At 57.1% G+C, this 24713-nt stretch overlaps 7 protein-coding genes across 7 annotated transcripts in view; 3 read left to right on the top strand and 4 right to left on the bottom strand.

Annotated features, from left to right (window-relative positions):
• DICSQDRAFT_161209 (uncharacterized protein) overlaps window positions 1–3126 on the top strand; it is a 4735-nt gene extending 1609 nt beyond the window's left edge. Inside the window, exons 4-9 of the mRNA XM_007365041.1 lie at window positions 22–328; window positions 395–854; window positions 1109–1127; window positions 1280–1508; window positions 1624–2109; window positions 2173–3126. Of these exons, the coding sequence (XP_007365103.1) occupies window positions 22–328; window positions 395–854; window positions 1109–1127; window positions 1280–1508; window positions 1624–2109; window positions 2173–2696 (2025 nt within the window). The 3' untranslated portion in view covers window positions 2697–3126. The remainder of the gene's footprint in view (window positions 1–21; window positions 329–394; window positions 855–1108; window positions 1128–1279; window positions 1509–1623; window positions 2110–2172) is intronic.
• Window positions 3127–4598: 1472 nt separating this feature from the next.
• On the top strand, window positions 4599–6734 carry DICSQDRAFT_180253 (protein serine/threonine phosphatase 2C). The gene is made up of 5 exons (XM_007365040.1): window positions 4599–4743; window positions 4803–5606; window positions 5664–5841; window positions 5893–6021; window positions 6085–6734. Exons 2-5 carry the CDS (start codon window positions 4877–4879, stop codon window positions 6686–6688), a joined length of 1641 nt encoding a protein of 546 aa, XP_007365102.1. The 5' UTR covers window positions 4599–4743; window positions 4803–4876; the 3' UTR covers window positions 6689–6734.
• A 290-nt stretch (window positions 6735–7024) lies between these two features.
• Window positions 7025–9312, bottom strand: DICSQDRAFT_58289 (cysteine proteinase; the record flags this gene model as incomplete). The annotated part of the gene is given in 6 exon segments (XM_007365039.1): window positions 7025–8153; window positions 8214–8459; window positions 8490–8592; window positions 8642–8761; window positions 8820–9054; window positions 9070–9312. The coding sequence occupies 6 exon segments, from the start codon at window positions 9310–9312 to the stop codon at window positions 7025–7027; spliced, it is 2076 nt and encodes a 691-aa protein (XP_007365101.1).
• Window positions 9313–9639: 327 nt separating this feature from the next.
• Window positions 9640–12116, bottom strand: DICSQDRAFT_180251 (uncharacterized protein). Its single transcript, XM_007365038.1, has 9 exons — window positions 12079–12116; window positions 11421–11988; window positions 11253–11365; window positions 11121–11198; window positions 10941–11066; window positions 10634–10884; window positions 10434–10577; window positions 10181–10378; window positions 9640–10125 (listed from the first exon to the last, which is right to left on the bottom strand). The coding sequence occupies exons 2-9, from the start codon at window positions 11541–11543 to the stop codon at window positions 9848–9850; spliced, it is 1311 nt and encodes a 436-aa protein (XP_007365100.1). The 5' UTR covers window positions 11544–11988; window positions 12079–12116; the 3' UTR covers window positions 9640–9847.
• A 1551-nt stretch (window positions 12117–13667) lies between these two features.
• Window positions 13668–15445, bottom strand: DICSQDRAFT_104907 (uncharacterized protein; the record flags this gene model as incomplete). Its single annotated transcript, XM_007365037.1, has 7 exons — window positions 13668–14059; window positions 14115–14271; window positions 14331–14556; window positions 14642–14681; window positions 14747–14836; window positions 14907–14969; window positions 15048–15445. The coding sequence occupies 7 exons, from the start codon at window positions 15443–15445 to the stop codon at window positions 13870–13872; spliced, it is 1164 nt and encodes a 387-aa protein (XP_007365099.1). The 3' UTR covers window positions 13668–13869.
• A 393-nt stretch (window positions 15446–15838) lies between these two features.
• Window positions 15839–17375, bottom strand: DICSQDRAFT_58946 (ArfGap-domain-containing protein; the record flags this gene model as incomplete). The annotated part of the gene is made up of 5 exons (XM_007365036.1): window positions 15839–16786; window positions 16849–16974; window positions 17029–17086; window positions 17145–17207; window positions 17263–17375. 5 exons carry the CDS (start codon window positions 17373–17375, stop codon window positions 15839–15841), a joined length of 1308 nt encoding a protein of 435 aa, XP_007365098.1.
• A 620-nt stretch (window positions 17376–17995) lies between these two features.
• Window positions 17996–24592, top strand: DICSQDRAFT_161205 (uncharacterized protein). Its single transcript, XM_007365035.1, has 11 exons — window positions 17996–18489; window positions 18563–18626; window positions 18683–18759; window positions 18817–19045; window positions 19131–19950; window positions 20028–20067; window positions 20168–20286; window positions 20377–20429; window positions 20492–24072; window positions 24135–24434; window positions 24493–24592. Exons 1-9 carry the CDS (start codon window positions 18383–18385, stop codon window positions 20576–20578), a joined length of 1596 nt encoding a protein of 531 aa, XP_007365097.1. The 5' UTR covers window positions 17996–18382; the 3' UTR covers window positions 20579–24072; window positions 24135–24434; window positions 24493–24592.
• Window positions 24593–24713: the final 121 nt, after the last annotated feature.

Raw genomic sequence — 24713 nt, 5'->3', positions numbered from 1 at the left:
GCTGTGACTGACGCCACACAGGAGTACCCGTTCGCACTCGACTTGATCCTGTACGCGGCTTCGAACGGAGCCACCCCGACGGCTTCGCAATCCGTCGTAAATACGTTCCTTCCCGCCGTCACTGTGACGGGGCAGCCTACGAGCGGTGCTTCGGGCAGCAAAAGCGCACCTGTGGGTCCCATCGTCGGGGGCGTCATAGGTGGCATCGCAGTACTGGTCGGCGTCGGCGTCGCGATCTGGTTGTTCTGTTTCCGGAAGAGGAATCGCAACGGACAGGCCTATTTCTACGCGACGTCTGCAAAGCCCGATGAACTGTTAGATGACGAAGGTATGTGGTATCCTCATGAGGCCACATTCATATGGTTCTCAATTCGCTAACTCCGGGACCTTACAGAGGCGAAACCTACCCCATACGAGATTCCACCTCAATCAGTAGCGCCCTCTTCGACCTTGGGTCCGGGATCCGCATATAGTGCGGCACTTCCGCCTCAGTCTGCCTACACCGCGTCGTCCGCACACTCGGGACACTCAGGGCACCATTCACAGCAGGCTCCATACGCACCCTCTGAGGCACCCATCAGCGAGTATGGCGCTGGCAGCTCGTCTGTCTCAGGGCCATCGCATCCGCCGTCCTTGTTCGTCGTCACCAACCCAGAGCGGCAGACGAACAGCCCCAATCAGCCTGGGAGAAGCAAGGCTGCCGAGGCCGGCCTGCTCTCCGTGCCGCAACAGGCAACGTATCATGCTGACTCAGGCGTCCGCTTCGATGAAAACGGTCGGCCGCAGCCCGTTGCAGGCGGGTCTTCGTCGTCGAACGTCCTAGATGCAAACGACATCTCGGATGTACCACCAGAGTATACGGCGAGCTGAGGCGGTGTCATACAAGAGGCCGGGGATCGAGATTAGGAAAGGCCAATTTACTATGGGAGATTGAAGTCCACCGCTGGGCGGCGGCTCGCGTTGCTTATAGCATACATCAAGGTGTAATGATTTTGACGGTACAGTACAAAGGCTTCGTAGTCCGTCTAGTGCAGTACTTATTAGCACATTCGTTTATTTGCTATTCGTATTCACGCTTGCATCATGCGGCTTGACAATCGTGCCCCAGTTCACAAGCGCGCGTCCGGGTATGTCTCACTTGAGCGCCGGGGAGCGCATCGCGAGTGTCGACACGTTGATGGGCGCTGCCATCGACGGCTGCTCCGGGACCTCACCGTCAGGGCACTAGAGTCTAGCGGAGCGATGTTATGCACAACGGATATTGCAAATTCATGATCAGTCCTTCACACCGCTACCGTCGTCGTTTGAACGACTGGCGGAGCTCTACCGACACCGGTGGGCTAGGATGACCACCGTGAACGTGGACAGCGCAAACACGACGGCCATCGAATACGACTCGTATGGGAGCTCGCAATGGACATTGGTACAAACGTCGAACAACGGTGCGATTTTCGCGCAGACTCTGACGAAGGTGGAAGGTTCGGGCGGAGCGGTCTATCGATTCCATGGTACGTTCACTTATCCTGTCTTCCCAGCATACTGCAGTGATTGTGTGTTGCTGTGGTACTAATCACATCCGAGCTGACGTACGATTGATACGTTTCTCTACTGCTGCTTGCGCAGGCACGAGTGTACAGGTATATGGCTCGATCGCAGTGCCGACGGTCTCTGGCGCAACAGTCGTCTCGCTGTACGCATTGGACGGAGGGAACGTGACCCCGTTCTCTTCAACCCAGGTTCCGGACACACGGGTCAACGAGGCGGACGGGCAGCTTTTCTTCGACTCCGGGACCCTGGCCGATAGTGCCCATGTCCTGGTCATCAACGTCACAATCGCGAGCTCGGCTGCGCCGTACTTGCTTGACTACATCAAGGTTGTCGAGACGACACCGCCTGCGTCGTCCATCTCTACTACGGCGACGACCTCTGGGACTTCCAGTCCGACGTCTGCGCCGAGCGCAGGCTCTTCTAAGAGTAACGTCGGACCTATCGTGGGTGGAGTGGTAGGAGGTGTAGGGGGCCTCTTGCTGGTGACGGCCGCCATATTCCTCTATGTCCGCTACTTCAGACATCGTGCGACGCTTGGTCGCAGGCGGAAAGGCGGAAAAGGTATGCATACATCCTGGACGTGACCAGACCCAGACGCTGACATCCGCTGGAACGCTCATTCAGATCTCGTCGACGACCTCGTGGACGAACCCAAAACGGACATGGACTCCTCAGCACCTTTCATGTCTGGCGACCTCTGGCGCTCCACGAGCCCCCTCCAGGTCCCTCCAAACGCGCCATACGCAGAATCCACTCTCGCCCCATCCGACTCTGCCTCCCAAGTCGCCGGGCGCTTATATGCCGCTGAGCTAGCCGCTCAACAGCGTCTCGGGCAACCCATCCGTACGGGCCCGTCCTCTCAAACAGGGCCCGCTTCGGGTTCTCAGCCCGGGCCCGACACTGGCTCTGGGTTCGATCCCTCTTCTGCGGGGGTGGCTAGGTTGAGGCCGGACCGGAAAGGGCCTGCGCCGCCTCCAGTGCTCGAGGAGCCTGAAGAGGAAGCCGTGCAGCACCAGGACTCGGGGATCCGGTTCCGGGATGGCGAGCTGCTCGCGCCTGAGTTTACGGAGGCGCACGGGGCCCCTAGGCCATATGGGGGAGAAGGCGAGGTGGAGCGGCCACCTGAGTACGACGACGCACGGTCATGAACGGCGGATCGCTCGCCATTGTCCAGGGATGGACAGTCGGGCGCAGCGAGTTGGTAACTCTAGTACGGGCGGATGCGGCGGTTATGATGGCGGCGGTTGCGTTCACGTTCGAAGGTCTCGATTGCGGCTGAATGGCTGTTCGGTCGGGGGCGTTCCTCGGACTGGGCAGGAGCCTAGTCATGTCGTGTGTCGACCTACTCTCTTTGGCATCCTCGTTAGCATTCTTTCAAGATACCTTATGCATTGATGTAATTGTTCACTCACGTACTATGTATAGCGGTCCCGGACGGGCGCGAACGGCGGTGTCACGCCCTTGCCGAGAGTGTGCTCTTCTTATTCAAGTTCCGGAGTGCACGAGGTCCTCCTGGGCTAGCTGTGACATACCCATTTCCTCGTCATGTCCTACGAGCCTAGACCAGAATTGCTCAATTTAGTGACCACTGTCCGACTACCGGCGTAACCATCCAGTGCGTAGCGAATGGATAGAGTTGACACTTGCAGGTGACCACGAAGTATGCCCTAGGACGCAAGCTATGATTCGTAAGTGACATCATGCAGTGATTCTAGCCACTCTCATCGAGTCTGGGTTCGTTCGCGGTGCCCGCATCATTACGGAATGTCTACGGACTGCGCATAACTGCGCCATGTGCATCCACCTGCGAGCAAGCCCCGTTACCCATGAAGGAAAAAGCCGCAGAATGGGTAGATTGCTAGCCTCACCCCTCCCGAGATCCCAGATTCCCTTGTTCTGAAGAGAGACCGCCCAGAAAGCTTGTTATGCAGCTTGCTGCGCCTTCGCCGACACGGCCTACATCGCAGTTGTCGTGGGAGTCAGCTTCATGTGTCTATGTGTCAATGCCACTTAGAGGTGCAGGAATTATCATTTAGGGATATAGGCTGTGCGGCGAGTCGTCCACCTTCATGGTGGTCAAACTTCCGTAGTCGAATTCACGGCGCCGGTTCTCAAGGACAAGATCTCACCCCTGACTTGGGCGATAACCTGAGAGTCTGGGACCCTACTCGATGTCTGTATCAGTTTACTAAGTACAGTCATACACGGGTCCTCGGGACACCATGGGTCCTCGGGACACTGCGCGTTTTCTGACCCTCCCTCTATCCTACTGCCTCAGGTTTTTGTATATATCTATATAGACTTCTTACAGCTCACCTCTCCTCAAATTTCATCAGAGGCGACCCAGAAGTGAAGTCACCAGCCCAGTTTCTGTACAAGATTTACACGAAAACCAAATCTGGGACTGGTTCCCGCCCAAATCTATACTCACCGTGCCCATGGGCGTGCCCCATTTCTGGTGTACAACAAGGCGACATATATCTCCTTCTCTCAGCAACTTTATATGGTGAGATTTTGACACTGAGCCCTGATAGTCATCGACACAGTGTGGAAGGGTAGTTCTTGCGCTCAAGCAATTTGGCGTTTAGATGTCCACACGAGGGAATTAAGCGCTGTCCCGAGGACCGAGGGACGTGCGATAAGAGAAATTTGGGATGATTGTCCCCGATCCCTCTCACACATAGTTGGATTACCATGAAACTTAGGCGTGCAGTGCCTTGTTGTGTACCATACATAATGGCATTGTCCGATATGGGCTGCACAGGTAGGGGATGGTTTGGGATGAGCGACAACACTTGACTGTCCCAAGGACCCGTGTATGACTGTAGCTGGAACGAGTAACTTGCCGGGATCGAGAAACATACTGTGATTGGTCTGAATGTTCCTCCGTGCACTTCTCCAATGCAGAGCCGCAGACCTTCCAGGTCTGAGTCGTCGCGCTAGCATAAGCGCTTGCGAGGACGCGACGCGTCGCGCTTGTTCGGCATTGTCCGCGTAGACCTTGGCGTGCCAGTGGCCGGAGCGGCTGCGGGGCCGACTCGGCTTGTCCTCCCTCCTGTGCCGTCTCCCCCAGAAGTCCTGTTCAACAGTATAAATCCTGGCCAAAGAACAAGCCTGACGTCTCAGGATTAAGTGCAGAGCCGATACTGGTGCGCATACACGTATGAATTGAGTGTACGAGTGCACTACAACTTGGTACGTCTTTACGTTCAATGTCCCCGCGAGCCCTCTGTCCAACCGAATTTCTGCATAAGTCGACTTTTTAGACGGCTGGATTCTCCTTTGCTCGGACATACCCACCGCGCCTGCTGCCCGTCAAACGCACTCCATGCTCAGGCGCGCCTGGAAACCTCTCCTGGGTACCACCGTCCTAGTCGGTACTCCCGCATATATCTATTATCGTGATTACCGGAAACCGACCTCTGAAACTTTTGACCTCTCCGTGCGGGAAGCAGGCCCAGACGGAAAACGCCAGATGGTCACGCGTACCATCCCTCTCCTCAGCAAGGACGAAGTCGACGCCCGCATTCGTCAGAACGCGACGTCCAAGAGCGCGACGCGCCACGGGGGCATTGTCTGGAAGTCCACGACCGCGCATTTTGCGTCAAATGACCCCATAGAGGACGCGAACGGGAACCTGCTCATCGAGCGGGATGCGTCTGACCTCTCGCCGCCAGGGGACTACCTCTTCTATGCTATCATGGACGGACATTCGGGTTACCATACTTCTCGCGTGCTTGCAAAGGTACTGATTCCCACCGTCGCTATGGAGCTCGCCACACGCGTAAACGACCCCAAGGCGAATCTGAAGGATGCAGGTCTGCTCCAGAAGGCGAAATCGCTCATCTGGTCCGCTTCCTCTACCCCGTATGACGCGAACCCTTCCGATGTGTCGCGTGCCATCGCGGATGCGTTTACAAAGCTCGACGCCCAGATCGTCAATGCCCCTTTAGAGATCTTGTACCATGCCGTGGATCAGGAGACCCTTAAGAAGAAGCTCATTCCAGACCTGAGTGGGCACCCCTTGGCGACATCTGCTATAGAGACGGCTCGGTCAGGTAGGGTACTACCACGCGCCGAAATATTGCATGGTGTTGACAAACATTCTGCTGCAGGTAGTTGCGCGCTTTTGGCGATGTTCGATACATCGAACCGCAACCTCTACGTTGCATGCACAGGCGATAGCCGTGCCGTTGCCGGTATCTACGAGGAGACTTCGGACGGACAGGGAGTGTGGCGCGTTGAGGCCCTCACGGAGGACCAGACAGGGCGGAACCCCAACGAGCTGAAGCGGTATGAAAGTCACTGTCCACCTCTAATTGTATGTGCTGATAAGATGTTCAGGATGCAATCCGAGCACCCACCCAGCGAGGCTCAGGACGTCATCCGCAACGGCCGCGTACTAGGTAGCTTAGAGCCCACTCGTGCGTTCGGCGATGCTCGTTACAAGTGGCCTCGAGAGGTCCAGGAAGTGTCAGTACCCTTTCCCGCATCTACTCCTCCTTATCCTCGCCGCTGACCCTCGCCTTGACCTAGACTAAGCAAAGCCTTCCTTGAACCCAAAGGCGACGCCCTCCGTCCTCCGCCACAGTTGTTCAAGACCCCACCTTACGTCACCGCGACGCCCGTCGTGACCCACCGCCCGCTGTCCTTCCTCCCGCTCCCGCTGCAAGGCACGCCCGCGCCCAAGTCCGCGCTCCGCTTCGTCGTACTGGCGACCGACGGCCTGTGGGACGAGCTCTCAAATGAGGAGGTCGTAGCTCTCGTCGGCGGGCACCTCTCCGGCGTCCGCGGCACCGTCCCCAAGAGCGCGCTGCCTGGGCTCGTGCGCACGTCCACGGGCGCCGCCGGGGTCGACGGCAAGGACAAGGCCGGGCGGGGCAGGCAGTCCGCAGAAAAGCAGGGAGCGTGGGCGTTCGAGGATGACAACCTCAGTGCGCACCTGATCCGAAATGCGCTCGGGGGCGGGGACGTCGAGCATCTGCGGAAGCTCGCGAGCATCCCCGCGCCATACTCGCGCCGGTTCCGCGACGACATCACGGTGACGGTCGTGTGGTGGGAGGACGGGCGTGAGGGCCAGGCGCAGACTGAGCAGGTTGCGATTCCGGTACCGGAGCAGCAGGCGAGGGCGAAGTTATGATAGCACGGGTGTATGGTACATATTGATCATAATTCATGAGTATTCGATGTGAATGGTGGCTCGAACGTCCGACACCTGACTCTCATCTTTCTGTACCTACAGGTCGATTGAGGGAAGCATGGGTGGGTGTTGTTGTATGCAGTGCAACAAGTCTGTATCTACTACACCAGAGTGCAGGGGATGGGGATAAGGGAACGTGAGGGCAGACAGGGTATGGGTCAGCGTACACGTGGGTGATATATGTAGGATGGTGCAGTGGTCAATGGGAGTGCAATACAGCAAGAAATCGGAATCGAGAGCGAAAACACAACAGGGGAGTCCGTCACGTCTATATCTCTACATGATCAGCCGCTGCTTGGGCCCGTGCCGGGGTTTGCGGCGATCAGGGCCGGGAGATGACAACTGGGAGCCACGAGTCGCGTGAAGGTTATTGCCACCCTTCAGCTGGGTGTAAGGATTGGTAGCGGAAATGCGGGGTGTTGAAGAGTGACGCCGCCCCTTGTGCGACGAGGAAGGCGTGATGGGCGTCCGGGCCCACGCCTTGTATGATGCATCATCCTCTTCCCCGTCGGGCGTCTTCCGCTTCCTGTCGGTGGTCTTTGGCGTGGAGGTACCATAGAAGGAATCTGGTGGAATGCCACCAGCGGCGGGGGAGGTGGGGGACTCAGCGGGTTCAGTACGAGGTTGAACTGGAGCGGTGGCAGTGATCGAAGCGGGAGGGGCTGACGGAGCCTTAGCAGTAGGAGACTCAGCGGAGTCGTCCTCCTGAGAAACCTTCTCGCCGACGTCATCGTCCTCGTCCTCGTCGCCGTACGCCGCCAAGCTCTGGAGTGCACCCTTCCCGCTCTGGCACTGAGCCGCAGCAATCTTCTTCTTGAGCGTCTCCGCCTGAGGGTCAGCTTTCCCCGCATCCTTCATGGGAGAAGCCGTTTGCTCGGAAGGGAGTAGCGGGCCGATAAACTTCGGCGTCTTCGCCGAAGACGACCGTCCGTCCTCAGTCTCGCTATCTGGGACCTTGCGCTTTTTCATTCCTGCAATCTTCGACGTTGGAGGGGTTGGCCGTGAAGGAGTAACGGCGCGTGGGGCAAGTGCGGCCTCGAGAGCCTGACCCTTCTCGAGGATGTAGAACAGGATGTATGCGTTCTTCAGGCTAGTGGGGACGCCGCTCAGTGGCGCGACGTAATCGTCGTTCATCTCGTGCCACCTGCCATTCGCGCCCTTGACGTGCGCGTAGTAGTGTCCCGAATTTGGACCATTACCTGCATGCGAGATGACGCCGTAAAGCGTGTAGTTGGGCCCAAACGACCCCTCGCTCATGAATGGCTCCAGAGAAAGACGCTCGTCGTACCGGATTGGGATCGCGATTTTGCGCCCCATAGGAGAGAATCGTTTCAAATGGACAGTGAGTACGGCAGGCGCCTCATGTATCGTGAACTGCTTGTCCGCGTTAACCGGCTTCTTGCACCTGATGAAGCCAGCACACTCGTCAACAAACCATCTCTCCTCAGAGCGCATCAACACATACTTCTCGCATTTATACTTGTCCGCACCGCGCAAGTGGTCCACCGCGACGAATTTACGAAGTGCATCTCGCAGTGACGCTACACCAGCGATGTCAACGCTGAGGTCTAGCATGCGATCGAAAGTGTCGCTGTTGTAGCCACAAGACAGACACGACACTCTGGAGCGCAGGAGGCCACCGAAGATCTTGTACACCCAGGTCTTCTCCGCCAACTTCGGATCGACTTTCCTGTGGCGATGTTCAGCGCGCCTCGAGGGCTGTGGACAAGGTTATACTCACGGTGGAGCCCCAGCAAGAGCAGATCGTTGCAGCGCGTCCACGAAATACCGAAGGAACTCGTGCGAGTCTTCTTGCCTGCCCCTCCGCATGTGCTTCGCAATGACTGTACATAGACTTGAGGATAGCCCGTCGTTGGAGAGCATGCGACATACCATGCAATTTTGTAATGACGGGGTATGGTATGGTTGAGTGTGGCTTGGTGAACACATCCTGCATGACTTGGCGTAATACGCATATCATACAAGACGCGTTATTCGATTTTGGGCTGTGGCCTATGACGACACATGAGATGAGGACTGGACAGCGAGGGTGGCTACCGGTGCTACCCACAAGATTCTGGGTGCTTCGACAGGATGTGCAAAAGCGGAGGAGTGTGCAGCAAACATTGCAGAGCACTGTTGAGAAAACAAGTGTTCCCTGTGTTACCGAGACCACATCCAACGGGTTTGCTGACATTCGGCCAGCTTGTCTCGATCGGACCGGTGTAAATGAATTTATGGTGGTTGGGAGATTCCGACGTGGGTTTTGTAGCCTTCGTAGAAGCAGTTTGCTGGACCTTCTTGAACTCATGGGACTATACAAACGCGTGAAGGGTGGTATGACGCGTCAAGAAGGTCACACTTACATCTGCCACCGTCTTTTTCGGACTCTCGTTAATGGGCTGGTATTTGCCCTCTCCAACCGCAAGCACGCCAGACGAAGATCCTTCGACGAATTCAATAGGTGGTGGCAGGAGCTTGTTGAACGCGTCCAGATCCTTTGCCGGCCGGTAAGAGGATTCCTCCGCGAACCGAGGAGAAGGGAGAAGTGGAGAAGCTAGCATTTTGAAACGGAGAGCGACAAGAGGCTTAGCGGCAAGCCAAGCTCGAGAACAAGGCAGATGTCGCGCACTGAGACAGAGCGTTTTGGAAGCGGGAACGAGGGGGAGGGAAGGCAAGACAAACGAGCGCAGAGACGAGTGCAGGCAAAGGACACAGGCTTGACCCAAACAAGTCCCCGATCAGCCACAATACCGTGTTGTCCCTTGTTTGGCCTGCACGTGCTTCCATCCGCGCCAAACGACTCCCCGCCTCCGCTCGTCGTCTAACCTTCCAAGATCACTAGTACTGCAGGGAGTCCATGTCCAGAACTCAAATCGGATACTAGTGGCCAGCGTGGCGTCGAAAACACCAACGTATACATTGCGAAGAACAGGATAGAAATACAGCGGTTGAACAACGATACAGAGTGGCGAGCTATTAGTACTACCTATGGCTAACACAACACAACAGAAGTGCGAGATCAATCGCGCGAATCCGAAGTATAACCGTACAACCTGAATAAGAATAAGAGATACAAATGGAGCAGTCCGAGGATCCCTAGTTCAGGGATCCTTGCGAGCCCCACTGCTGCGCGGAGAGATGCGCCATGCCGCGGCGCGTGTGCGATATGCTGGTGACTTCCTCGGGTTGGCGCGCAATGTAGTAGTACCTGGTCTGGTTCTGAGTAGAAACCCCGCCGACCCCGAACGCAGCCTGAGGATTGTAGACGTAAGACCCGTTGGTAGTCTGTACATCGTAGTGCATCTGACCACCAGCGGCACGGGCATAGGACGACGATCCACCGGTTACTTGCGTGTCGGGTGTAAAGACGAATGCTAGACGAATCACACATCAGCATATTTCGCGCCGGTGAAAGGGACTAGCACTTACACATTTCCTCTGACGGTGCAAGTGACGCGGTGAACCCATACGCATACCCCCCAGTGGAAAAGCTAGAGGCAGAGCTTGCACGGCTGGGAACTTGTAGGCGACCATCGCTCAACAGGCTCGTGGTAGACGATGTCCGGCTGATAGGTTGCATGTTGGCATACAGCATTTGCCCACCAGAACCAAAGTCGATTTCAAGTGCTTGGGGCGACATTGATCAGCTGGCTCAACCATATGAACAACTTAAGCAACGTACCGTTATTGTAGCCACTCTGGGACGCATAGCCGTCATCGCTAATGTCCGTATAAGATGGAGAAGGGCTGACGCTGAAGCCCGTAGTGGAAGACGGCGTCGTCTCGTAACCACTCATGATCGGGGGGCCCGGAGAGAGGGAGATGACTGTGCAACGCGAAGTCAACAATGATTCAGACAGTGGAAACTGGGTAGTCACTTACGTTCTGACTCCTGGATAGAGACATCAACGGCGTGCTTCACGCGCGTCCTAGGGGGGGCCGATTCCTGGGCGTCGAGCACCTTGCGCCTCATCTCCAGTCCATTCATACCGGGGAGGGTGAACTGGGGCATTGTCGCCATAATTTCCAGAGGGGTAGAATGGTGCAGCTTATACATACTCCTTTCCTCCGCGCTCTTCTTGACATTGTGGCAGGATTGTAAGTGCCTAGCGAAGTCGTTGGTGCGTATGACCCTACAGCAATCCATTGTCAGTACATGTATCACTCCTGAGCGCTTAGCTTCTCGTACGTCTTGTCGCAGAAGGGGCAAAAGTGTGTTAAGCCACGGTGCTTTTCCTTCTGGTGACGGCCGCAGGAGGACTGCTCGCTGAATCTCAAGGAACATATCGGGCACTTCCACAACTTCTCGTGTGTGCTATACTTTGCGTGAGCGCAGCTGTTGAGGACGGGGGTTAGCATAAATGCTCACTGTACACTCCGGTGATTCTTCAGCGCCGATGTGCTGGAGAACCACGTGCCACAGCCTTTCCAGGTACAAGGGTAAGGCCTACGGGAAGGCGGTTCAGCAGAGGGACACGCTCGGTGGTTGATAGCTACTCACTTCTTCTTGTTATGCACGACAACTACGTGACGGGTCAAGTCTGGTTTACGGCTGAACGCAGTGTCGTTTCCGACACTCAGACATATCTCACATCTATGGATCTTGGGCTTCGCCTGCGAGAAGATGTGGTTACGACCAGTTGACACCGCTATCCTAGGTGAGACTCACGGGTCCCTTGGAAACTCTCTCCTTCACTATCATCACCCTAACCCCCGCGGGTTCTGTCTGTGCTCCCGGTTCGCGTTCGGACCAGCCCGTCGGCGGCTGAAATGCGTCGTGCGATTGCTCCATGTGTGTTTAGTCGTAAATGTAAAGCGTCGAACTGAGCGTCGCGGGGTGGTCGTTTGTGTGTCGTGACAGAGACCAGTCGTAGAGTCGTATGGACCGTGGCAGAAGGAGGAACGTCAAGAGCCACGACCGGCGTGGCCGATGAGGGTTTAAATAGGCCGGGAGGAAAAAGGGTCGAGGCACAGCCAGTGGCCCAAAGCAAGCCTTTGTTGGGGCAGAAATGGAGGCGGGGCGCAGCACTTCGCCAATGCTTTATACATGGCGCAAAGCGGAGAGTCTTTGAGTGCCGAGCCGTACAAGGCACAGATCGGCGGAGAGTCGATCTCCATGTCTCAGGTTCTCGGCGCATGACATTGGCCTCTCCGTACCATGGCCATGTCAGCGATTGTGGGGCCGACCCGTAGAATACGGCCTCTGGTCTAGACATCAAGATGTTCGACTAGAAGTCCTGTAAGGTAACAATTAGATATCAAAGGGATGGGAGGATACATAAACGGGTGGCCCTCAAGTGGCCCTCGGTAACATACGCCGCACTTACATGACGACTCGTTCATCGTGCATACAGTGATGCGACTGACCTTCGCGGGCACCGGGAGACAATTAACGCCTCTGGGCCGTAGCCTCGTGGTAGCGTAGGGTGGCCCTACAATCGGACAGTGATGGTGTTCCCCGATAGGACAATCAACGCATGGCACAGACCTCGGCTAGACTCTGCGGTGGCCCGCCTTTACCAATGACTTTACATGAATATCAGTCCCTCTTTCCAGAAACGGCACGAACGATAGAACTTGCAAGGTAGCGGTCAACAGGGTAATTGGGCTTTCCAAGGACTCCTAGCCAGGCTCCGCTGCAAGGCGATGGACGTGACAGTGGTTGTCCTGCCGCTTCGGAACCATCGGCGCGAGTCCTAACAAGACCAGTGAAACCCAATAGACGCTCACATGGGAGAGCACTATACCATTATCCCTCAGCTTACCGACTTTCTATTGTGCTCCGTCAACAAGCCTTCGGATGTAACGTGCAACACAATACTGTACGACTTAACGACCGCGCGATACAGGGGCTATACGACGAAAATCTCGTCTCGGCGTCGACATGAGCTCCGGCATCGCCACCTTCCTTGCCTCCGACGGACCCGCCTCGGTATACCGGGGGTGCACCCCGGAAGAAGAGCAGCGGCGGTGCGGTGCGGGGGGACGGCGAGAACACCCTTGAGTGGGGAGAAGGTTTGGCGCCCATCTCCCGCCCCCGGAACTTTGCTCTCAACTGCGGCAACTGGGTGCCACATCTTCGACCTGACCCACCTATTTCGATCACTTAGGACCCCCGACTATGCTTCTCCACTGCGCGTTCGACCAGACACTGCCCTCCAACCACCTCGGTATGATCGCCCCGCGGATGCGGGCCGCTGGAGCGAATCCCTCCGCATGCCGCCACAGCGGTCGCGTCGAATGGAACCTTCTATAGCGTCTCTTAGTCATTAGGTCGTATGGATATGAGGAATCCGCATATCACACGCACCGCCGACACTCCGAGGCTGTCTCTGGCAACCCAAACACCGACGCGCGGCTACCCACCCAAGGCGCACAATTCCTACAGCCACCGACACATCCGAGTATTCAGTCTTCGTTCCTTACCTCGGCCTCAACTCAATGTCCTCCAAGGAGAAGACGCAAACAAGGAACAACGGACGTGAGTCGCTGGCGTCTCTGTGCGCCGCGTTCCCCGGGATGTGAGAGGGCTCCCACAGCCGTGGCAAGCAGGAGGACTTGCCTGTTCTATCGTCGCAGCCGGCGGGAGACGTCAGACGGGAACAGAGCGCGACGTCGTGGATCGAGGGAGTGCGGTGCTCGCTCAGGGACAGGGGTGCGTGCCCCCCGCCCAAAGGGCTTCGACTTCGCACACACGTCGCGGAGGATTCTGCTCCCGCGTGTAAGGAAGGGAAGAAGTTACACCTGACGGGGTTTGAAGGATGTCGGAGTCAAGTCGGCCTCTGGAAGCGGATAGGTGGTTCGATATCCCTGGATAAGGTGGACGCATAGTTCAAACAGAGATATATAGGGAACAAGGGACGGAACATAGTACACACCGGGTACGGACGGAAGCAGTCCGGATTTTGGAGAAGCTCTCGTTACCAGATTGGAGACAGGATTGTTACAGGGTGCGAATTCTGACAGCCAGTCCTTCGAAACCGTCAACATCATGCTACAAAATCCGACCCGACAACAAGCAAGCGTGACGACACATCGTACATACTCATACACACGCAGGGACAATGACGCCCGATAACCCCTAGAAGGGTTGGGATAGGAATGCGAGTCCGATCATTTCAGTGACCAAGGCCCTGCCCATTGATCTTGGCCGTCAGTTCGAGCCAAGGAGCGATTGCTGTCAAGTCTGCCCATGACAAAGACGAGAACTGCGTTCTCCCAGGGCCGACGACGAGATCAAGATCCTGAAGAGGAGGCCCATCTTCGAGATGCTGCTTCGTCTGTAGATTGATCAACTGCGCGGTAAGCCTTCAGGAGATGGATCAGTCATACTTGCTACACGCCACAGGTGCCGTACTCTTACATCATGGGCCCGATCCACTGGCGACCTCCTTCCTCCATTTCTTCATTTCCGAGCCATCGCTTATCCTCTCCACCGAAGGTGTAGAAGGGATAGTTCGCATGGCAAGGGGAAGGCAGGGGATGCGTCAACGGACGGTAGACGTCCTTCACATTGATCGCTGCACAAGAGCGCCCATGTCAACAATCCGACGTGTACCAGCAAGAGCCAGGCCCATACGATGTGCGACCCTGATAGGAAGGGGAGTCTCCAGGACTGGTGGGAAGGACTCATCGCTCCCTTCGGAGACGTGTCCCGCTTGCGCCGATGCAACCTCGTCGTCTCCCTTGGTCATGCCCGGAGGATGAAGAAGCAGTCGCGCGTTCTGATTGATCGAGAAGTACGAACGCGGCTTGCTCAGGACACCGAGGGCAATGATTCGCACGTCCCTGAACTCTACGACCAGCTGATAGGGATAGGGGTCGAAGCCGCGAATCAGTCAGATCCTATCGTCCGGCGAGAGCTGCGGGGAACAATGAACGGATACATACTCGAACGTGCGTGGGCAAATGTGCGACATTGTTTTGCAGCCTAATTCATCCAGGTATGTCAAAACAGAATGTTAGATGACGCCGTGCATGTGCTCGGGTACTGACTTGATTTCGTGGAAGGTATTCATCGGACTATGGTTGCGAGAAGAAGCGTCCAGAAGGTTTGCAGACCCATTACGGTTGAGCAGAATATATCTAAATAGGGGAAGGTCTTGTTCAGCAATCAAAGTAGATCATTATCTTTTCAAGAGAGGAGGCAACTCACTTTGTCCAAGCCTCGTCAGCAGTGCACGACGAGTGGCTTCGGTGCCAGACTCGGTGCAGGATCCTGCGATGGAAAGATAGAACGATAAGAAGGGCGCATGTTCAGTAGCCTCGTGACGAACGGACGCCAAAGATCACGCACTTCAAGTACGCGGCCTTCCACGTCGAAGTCTTCCACTTGATCCATCCGGGCAGGAAACGCCTTCGGAAGCACTCTTCCCATTCCGTCTCCTTGAGGTTCGGAAGGGTCATCTCATAGAGGATGTACTCCGCCTTGCCCAAGGTCAGGATTTCAACCCAGTTTTGCCGCGGCACAGTATGCCTGACGCTCAGGTGCCTCAGTTTTGGCTCGTACTCTCCATCTCCGTTTGAATTGCACATAGTGCGCAGGATGGGCCGGCGCCATGGGTTCAAAGAAGAATCGGACGCTATAGCGCGCAGGCGGCGAGAAAGGGATGAGACGGTGATCAAGGTCGCTATGTCAAGCTCCCCAAGGATATCTGCGACTAACTCGACTGGTAGTGATTCGAAGGTAGACATGCCAAGAGATGAGGTGTCAGCAAGTTTGCTGTGGTAGTGCGTTGCTCGAGGCCTTATGTAGGGGCTCATCGAAGTACGAAGGAGGCTGCAGACGCCCGCTGACGGACGAGGTCCGCGGCAGTCGACGAGACCCCGTGGCGGTGTGGCGGTGCGCATATTGCCGATATGGGCGTTTGTACACCCCGATCGGTGCACTCGCTCAGCAACTACACCGCCAAGCACCGCTACAACTCACAGTGAGTGCGAAATGTGGGTCGTGTTGCATCGGTATACAGCTACACGACAGCCCAACGCTCGACAGATAGAGTAGAGTACCCCAAAGAAGTTCCCGTAATAAATAACCGTGTGCATCCGTACGCGCATCGTACCGATGCAAGAACCACCTCCGAGCCCTCAGAAGTCCTTCCAATCGTCCCAGTCGTCGGTCTTCTTAGCAGCAGTGCGGTGTATGGTCGTCGAAGCCTGTGCACCGTTTGACTTCGAGGGTATCGCTGGGCCTTGTTGAGCCGAAGTGTTGTCGAACGAGTCGAAGAACTCATCCTCGTCATCATGATATAGGGCCGAGCTCTCCTCCTCGTGGTCCATACCCAGCGCCCCATATCCCCGACTCTGAGGCCCGCCTCCCAGGCGGTCCCTCGCGGTACCCACCACGCCATGCACCGAGTCTGCCACGTCCACACCTAATGTCGTCTTTGTCCACAGGTTCGCAGTCCGACCCACCTCACCGGCACGCTTTCCAGCCTCGGCCGCGTACCCTTTCACGGTCGCCTGGAACGTCGGGTCCAGAACCTTTTCCACGCCCGGCTGAATGACGTTCTCCGCGACCGCCCGTGAGGCGCCCGCGACGGCCGCTGACAACAACGACCAGCCCTTACTCAGCGCCGCGACGGGGTTCTCCTGCAGGTCCGTAAGCGACGGCGCGTTCGCAGACGAGAGTGCGAACGACGGATGCGAGGAGGAGCCAGGCGGGGGCGTGGGTGTGTTCCCGAATCCTTGGTACCGCCCTCCCTGAGAAGGCGGCAGATCCGCCGGTCGGGATGCGTTCGCCTGGCCCAGCGTCGCGAAGAACGCCTCGTTCTGTCCTTTCTGGTCCGCATACGAGCCGGGCGTGCTCGCGCCCCCGGGACTAGGGCTGGGCAAGGGCGAGTTCGAGAACGAGGCCGGGGACGCCGAGTCGCTGCGAAGCGATCGTCCCGTGCTCGAACGCGCGGATGCGCGCGCCTTGCGGAGCCCTTGGGCAGACGATGGCCGGTTGGGCGGGCTGGTAGGACTGCTGGGTGAACCAAAACCTTCTGGTGGGGCCGATGGGGAGAAGTCTCGACCTGCTAATGCAGCGTCGAGCTGATGGTAGATGTCAAAATTCAGTGCCGAGGATGGGCGCGGGGTCGGTGATGGTCACGCACCTTCTCTTTGTATTGTGAAGCAGCCCAGCTGTGATAGGTGTCGTAGGGGCTGATTCCTTCCTTCCAACCGCTTGTTTGAGGGTTGTATGATCTCATGAATTCGCGGAAGGGGGCGTTGCCGCCTATCTGTGGTGCAGCTCGGTCCGCACGCGATGATATGCATGAATGCGGGTGACTCACCTGCATTCTCTTCACCTGCTCTTCTTGCCAGGTATCCATTGAGACTGATCGCACGAAACTGCGTACAGAGGTAGTTCGTAGGGTTGTACCTAGTGTGCAGATATAATGTAACGCACCTAACATGGACCCCAAAGCCTCTGTGAACGCCGGCACATTGTAGACACAGAAAAACGGCAAAGCTACAGGAACAGTTCACGGAACCCGTCGTCGCTGCACGGACGGGTAGGATATCACCTCAAGGAGGCCCATTGGGGATTAGGGTTGGCGCAATCTATGCACTTCTTATTGTCAAGATCTTCTCGCTTGATGAGCTCTTGCAGCGTTCTCCGAGCAACAGCCTGATCCATTGCGATTAGCAGGGGGCTGAAGAAAAGGACTCGAGGTAGACAGCGCAGCAAGGAGAAAGACACAAGTCACCAAGGCCGGACAGCCCGAGGAGTCGAGGAGTGATGATTATCTTCGAGCACGCGCCCTGCCGTGCTGTGACTACCGTGGGAATCATGAAGTGTAGCTAGACGCGTAGCATGTACTCAATACCCAGCGAGCGGCGGACGCATAGGTTTACGCATATCCCTAATGGGGACGGAGGAGGTTGAACCCATCATCGGTGTCGATTTTGTTTTGCAGACGCAGCCACGCACGCGAATTAAATTCGAGAGAGCATATTTGGGTGATGTCGGTTCACCTCGTTCCAAGACTTCGGAGGCATTCAAACTGGCATACCGGTTCATCGGCACTCGTCGTGTGGGATAGATGCCGGATCAGTGTATTCACTTCAAATGCAACATTGCAACCTGTCTGAACGAGCTACGGTCGTTTCTGGACGACATGCGGTGGCGATGGGCTAAGACTACGAGATGGCTTCAGCGAGTGTGCGGGGCGTGACACATCCGAAGAATGCCTGGGAGAGAGCGCCTGGCGGGAAAGGTGGCCGGGTCGGGCGCTGGGCAGCTGAACTCGTCCTCTCCGTCGTCCTTGCCACCCCCTGCGGCCCCACGCTGATACTCGTACTCAAAGAGCAATTCTCTAAGCTGCTTAAGACAAAGGGGCCCCATCGTGCATGCACTCCGGCGACCGTACGACATCTCGTTCGACTCTCGTAACGCTATCCAGACCGTCGGCACTGGACGTCTTCCAGCGCAGTGGCGACGTCTCCCACCTTTACAATCGGCTTCCCTTACGTCTCCTGCCTGACTTCCTCGTCTCCGCCTCAAAGTTGTCGTGAGAAAGACTCGCCTTACGTTCCCAAGCCGCCTGCTACTTTACAACAAGCCCTCGCTCTGTGTCACCGATCGCCTGCTTCCGACTCCTGACCCTTGTTGCTCTCGTTCTCTTCCCTCTGTACATACGCGCGATGATTCAGAAGACAAACGCGCGGTCCGGGAGCACTTCCACCGCCCCAGGCAGACAGACTTCCTCTTCCGACGGCCCAGAAACATGGGGCCAGTGGTCTGGACGCAAGTTAGTGCTCCATGTATCTCCTTCTCAGCGATCACTGACAGCACTCAATAAATGCTGCGCTGTTCCGAAATAGACACTATTCCCTGGAGGTTGTACAACATCCTATCAGAGCGCGAATGTGCGGCTTCGGCGACAAAGTGAGCGCGTCCTCTTCGCCTAACCCCGCGCTCATGTTAATAGTCATTCCTCGAAGGATCGCCGACCACTGGCACCCGCAGCTGTTGCCAAAATGATCGTAAGAAAGGAGGACGGAAGTCTTGTGGATGTTGAGTGCGTCGCAGCCTGTTAGAGGCTTCCCCCCATTTCTCACGTTCCTGGCCGGGGCAGTGACATCGACTGTTCGTTCTTCTTGGTCACAGTCGACCTTTGGTCCTCTGATGGCAAACATGAAATGAACCTCGTCCTTCATCCCACCTCTGCCGACCGGTACGTCCCTGCAAATACACCTAAGGGCAAACGCAGAGGCACCGTCACTACAAACACTTCCAATCAACGTTCCAGCCGGCAGAGCCCCGAGCGGTCCGCTGCGACGCCGACCGCCACTCAGTATCCTCAGGTAAGTCGTCAAGGTTCTGGTGCCATTAGCGCGTCGAGGGGGTGCATCTATGCATACGTCTACCGTATTAACACCCGATGTACAGCCGTCAAACGCTGCCTACTCCACGCAAGGCTATCCCTTCCCCGCTCAGCCCGCACCCTTACCCGAGTCAAATTCTTTCCAAGCCGTACACCCATATGCCCCTACTCCGGATACCAGTGCGCCCTCATGGGGTTACCCTCCATCAAACGCTAGTGTCGATCGCGCACAGTCTTATGCTCCACCCGCACTGCCGTCTATCCATGCTGTCAATCGCAACACGTCTCCCGCAAACGCTGACTCTACTGCACCCGAGTACGGCGCGCCCGCCCAGGCCGCGGCGGGTGCCACTAGCCAGGACTGGCAGATCCAAACGCCAGTCCGCGATGATCAGGGTAGTGTCGACTTCCGAAACTGGCCTCCGCAGCCTGCCTACCCCACTATGGATGGCCACACCATCGCCTCCGCCCCACCCGGACACCCGCCTGCAAACGCTGATCCTCGAGACGGGGCTTATGGTAGCGTCGCCCCCGGAGCTCCAGGCGGGGGCTCTGAGCCATATGCGCAGCAGGCGCGGTACTCGCAGGAGCCCCCGTATACGCCCGTGCAGACGAGCCCGACCGCACAACAGCAGATCGACTCGTCGATGTATGCGTCTGCGTCATACGCTCAGCAGCAGCACCAGCAGCAAACTCAATCACAATATCATCAGGGTTCTTCATACCAGGAACCTACACCGCCGTCGACCATCCCGCCTTTGCCCCGTCATACCTACACCCGGACGTTAGTCGGACCGCTCGCGTCGAACGCTTGCCGTCTTCTGGACGAGCACCGTAAGCCCGGGATCTTTTTCCTCTTCCAAGACTTGTCCATCAGGACCGAAGGTGGGTCTTGATATCTTCGAATTCCATATAGGTCCTAGTCTCGTTATCGCTGAACTTTATTGAACGATTGATTGTAGGCACTTTCCGCCTTAGGTTACGCCTCATGAACGTCGGCGCGTAAGTGGTCCAGATAACCCGATTACCGCTCTTCCATCATGAATGGGGTTAATGGCGGGCACGGATCTTCTCTTCCGCTGACATACTCTTACACTGACAGCCCTCCCGCACCTGAACCTCGGGCGCTGTCCGTTCATACAGATGTGTCACCGGTCCTCGCCCAGACCTTCACGGAACCTTTCGTCGTCTTCTCCGCGAAGCGCTTTCCCGGCGTACCCGGTAGGTCTCGTTCCCATTCCCAACTGACGTCTATTCGACATCCTACAATCACACCCCGTATGAATACTGACAACACCTCATGACATACAGACACTACCGCCCTGTCCATTGCGTTGGGCAACCAAGGCCAGAAACTCCCGCTGGTGCGTCATATCCATCTCCGCAGCGCTCTAAAGGTGAGGCTAATCATCGTGCGCGCGCTAAGCGGAACCGCAACGGGTCGAGCAAGCAAGGCCGCAAGAGGCGGCGCGACGGCTCAGATGCCTCCGGAGACGAGTCCGATGAAGCTTGAGAGAGGAGCCCACGGACCGTGCAGCAGACCCAGCGATTGTAAATTTAGAGCCCAGTACTTACTTCCCCTTCTTTTGCCGCCACCGTCGGCGCCGCTCTCGCGGCGGGGTATGCGAAGAGGGAACGGCGTGGGAAACCCATATGCCTTCTGCTCGATACGCTGCGCATGATGCTTGAGTTATTAGTGTGTCTTTCGTGCCCGTATGCAATGTAATCTGGCTGTGTGTAAACATCAGGAACCATCGTCTGCTTGGTTTGTCCGTCCGGCCGTCTGCCGCATGATATCGTACTCGCGTACCAACTGGACCGTCTCCGGGAACTGATCATGGACCTCGCCGAGCAACCGTCCCGCAGCCTCCGTCCGCCGTCTGATCTCCTCCGCATCCACGGCGGCCTGCTCGAAGTCCGTGTCAACACCGGGCCGCACCGCCTGGACCAGCCGCCCCGACTTGAGATGATCGAGCACTCGGCCGAGTAGCACCAGCGTCGCGCCGTGCGGCCGCCATAAATTCCATACGGGCGACATCGTGTGGAGCAGGTGCAGCGGGTGCGCGAAGTCCTCAGTTCCTTTCTCCTCCAGCGATCCCCCCTGGTGCCGAAGGCGCCTCGTCAACTTCTCCGCAGCACCCGTCCGACGCACAGGGGAGTGCAGGGGCGCCTCGGGCGGCGGCGGAGGCAGGTCACCTTCCTCAGGGGGCGGAAGGTCGAGGAGAAGAGGTGACGCCGGGTTCGTGTCGCGCTCGCGCGTTGCCTGGTGCCTACTTTGGCGCTGGTACCTGAGGATAACGTTCTCAACGACGTCGAACGCCCGGACGGGTTCGCCCGCCCGGACGAGCGCGATGACGAGATGGTTCCAGTTGTGCGAGTCGAATTGGAGGCCCTGGTCCTTGAGTGCCTTCCATGCCTGGGCGACCTCGCGGTGCTTCCCGGCCGCAGAGAACGCATCGATGACGATCGAGAGGGGGACGCACAGAAGCGTCCCGTATGCGTTATCGGACGGTTTACCTGTCATCGGACTGAGAAGCGCGTTCTGCTTCATGAACTCAATGCCGAGTCGGAAGGCTCTGGGCCATAGTGCCTCGACAGCTTCGACATCGCCCGACCGACGATAAGCGTCAAGGAGCAGCGTCGTCGTGCCCAGGGTGGGCTTCTGGCCGGCGTTGGCCATGGCACTGTGGAGTCGTTCGACGTCGGCGGGTTGCTGCCGCTGGGCATACGCGTTCATCAGCGGCCGATAAACGGTATCGAGGGTGAGACGGCGGCCGCCCGTGGTCTGCAGCCAGTTGTTCTCGGATTCGCTACTCAAGAGCGACTCCAAGAACTCCTCCGCGACCTGCATCCCTTGCGAAGTCTTCTGTTCCCCGTACGCTTTGAGGATCGCCGCATAGGTGATCGCGTTGGCGTTGATCGAGAGAGACTTCATCAGTTCGAAGATCCCTCTAGCCTTGATTCGCTTGCCCATGCGCAGGTACCCGTTCATCATGATGGTGAGGACGTAAACGTTGGCCTTCAGCGACGCGTGCGGCATGGTCTGTGCGAGACGTTCCATCTCCCGGTACAGGTCCTCCGCGATGTCCATGAAGCCGTTATCACAGGCGGATTGGATAAGGAGAGCGAAGGTTCGCGAGTCGGGGCGGAGCTTCGCGCGGTCGAGCTGGCGGAACAGGTTCGCGACCAAGCGGAAGGGCGCACCGATGAGGACGTACGCCTTCATGAGTGTGTTGAAGACCTCGATCGTAACGCCTTCGCCAGCCTTGCCGGAGGACTTGAGGTAGTCGAACGCCCTGATGGCCCCCTCCCAGGAGCCCGCTTCAACGTGAGCATTCATGATAGCAGAGATCATGACGCGGTCAGGTACAACGCCTTCAGAGACAGCGTGCTTGTACAGCCGCTCTGCGCCCATGGGGTCGTTACGCTTTGCGAGGGTAGCGATGAGAGTGGTGTACATATGCACGGTAACCTGAACACCCGAACTACGCATTTGATCTAGGAGTGAAGACATCGAGTCGATGTCCCCATGCATGGCGAATGACTGGAGAATGATGGAGTAGACATGCAGGTCGGGTCGAAGGCCTTGCTGAGAGAGCTTCTGTACCCACGTATTAACGCCATTCAAGTCGCCGACCTGGGAGAAGGCGAGAATGACGGTGGTGTAGTGTACAAGATTAGGACGAGGGGATGAAGACTTTGTGGTGGGAGGATCTGGGAAGAACTGATTGAAAAGCTCTACGACACGTGTGGGTTGTCCGGCCTTAGCATAGGCATGCATGAGAGAAGCTCTGTGGTCCTGGCGTACGAATCCGCGTTTGTCTAGCATGTGGTAGTGCTCTTCACAGCGCCTCACATCACCCTGATGAGCGGTGAGTATCATGGCGGTTGTGTGAAAGCTAACGAAGACGGTGACGTCGGATGGACTGGGAGTGACAGTAGCGAGGAGTGCACTGGCCTGATCGTACTTTTCATTCTTAGTCAGGTCTTGAACGACAGACAAGATGACTGAGTGAGGCAAGGTCACGGCATGGCGTCGCAAGACGAGCAGTAAATCGTGAACGACCTGAGACCGTCCTGCTAGCGAGATGGCACGAACGAGGAGCGAACCAGCGGCAGATAACCTGTCCTTGGACCAGACTGATAGGTGATCTTGGAGAAATTGGGCGGGATCCTCGATCGTAGCAAGACTGTCCAAAGCTCGGGAGGTGAACAGCTTGGCCACCTGAGCCAGGTCCTGATCCGGCCGTGTCTGTGGTGGTCGTTCGGCAAGATATTGAAGCAGCAAGTCCGGGTTCGCTGTGAGAAACTCGAAGACAGCAGTAGGACCGCGATGATGGCGGAGTGCCTCGACAATCACCGTATAGAGTTCCAGGACATAACTCCGCAAGACTTGTTGCTGCTCCTCGTCGCCGACATCACGACGGTTGAAGACGACGCGAGCATCTTCTACTGCCTCGTCCAGTTTTCCCTGCAATGCAGCCCCAGAAATAAGGAGGATGTTCCAGCGTATTCGGAGGACATCTTGTGAGGTACGATTGGGGTCGATGTGATGTAGCATGCCCTCTATTCGCTCGCCCCATAAGCGAAGTGACTCCGCAGACATAGGTCCTTGGGCACCGCTCGCAACAGACCTCGCGATAGAAGCCACGAACGCTAGACCGGACGCGGTGTTGCCAGGAGGTCTTCCCTGAGCGTCACAGACAAATTGGAACGCACGCCAGGCATCTTCCGCAGAAAAGTTCCTCGCCCCAGATGCGATGTCGCTGAAGATCTTCAATGATGCGCGTTGCTTTTCTGGGGAGGGGGTTGGATGTCGGATGGGCTCGGCGGCGGTGGGCGTACGGCTTGAGGCATGCCGCCTCTGGACCACGTCAACCTGTCTCGTCCATGTGCGCAGCGACGGTATGTGACTTCTGCTCCCCAAGGCGGTGTTCTTGTGACTGGATGACCGGCGTATTCGGGGGCGTGGAGAGGACAATCTGGCCATAGGCAACGCCGCTCCGTCTGCAGCACGAGACATATGCTTAACGCTGCTGCGCAACCTCGAAATAGCCGGAATTACTCACCCATGACGGCGATACAGTGCCTTGGTAGCTTGCCAAGTAGAACACTGGCACAAGCCACGTACTCGTCCTCCGGCATGGCTCTGCCCTTCCCCTTTCCTTTCCCGTCTGCGCTCCTCTGACGCGGCGTGAAGAAATCTGTCGAAAGCGAGATCGAAGCGGTCCGCACAGCCATCCCAAAGGCGGACTTGTTGGACAGGAGCTGAGTTGCGAGTGGTCGAGCCGGGAGAATGGAAGTGAGGACAGTCACCGCTAGAGGTTCGAACATCACCGTACTCGCCGGGACGAGTGGTGGTCTGTACCCTACTTGCGCGCCGCGTCAGCAAGCCAAAAGCGTGTCATGGCCTCGTGGAGCACGCACCTGAGAGAGCAGGACGTCGCAGGGCAGGGAGAGAGCAGTGTGAGGCGACATACAAAAGAGAGGGATGTCTAGCTCAGCAGCGACGAGTACTCGCCCAGCGCAAGACGGGATGCGGCAACTCCCGGCAAGCCCTCGATCGGAATTTTGGACGCTGGGCGCTTCCGCCGATACAGCTTCGCACGACAGTAGCTAAGTACGTTCGCCAAGTTCGCGGCTTCCAT

Source organism: Dichomitus squalens, assembly GCF_000275845.1.
Source record: "Dichomitus squalens LYAD-421 SS1 unplaced genomic scaffold DICSQscaffold_10, whole genome shotgun sequence".
In the NCBI taxonomy this organism is placed as follows: Eukaryota; Fungi; Basidiomycota; class Agaricomycetes; order Polyporales; family Polyporaceae; genus Dichomitus; species Dichomitus squalens.
Note: the sequence above shows the minus strand (reverse complement) of the source record. Positions and strands in the feature narration are given on the sequence as shown.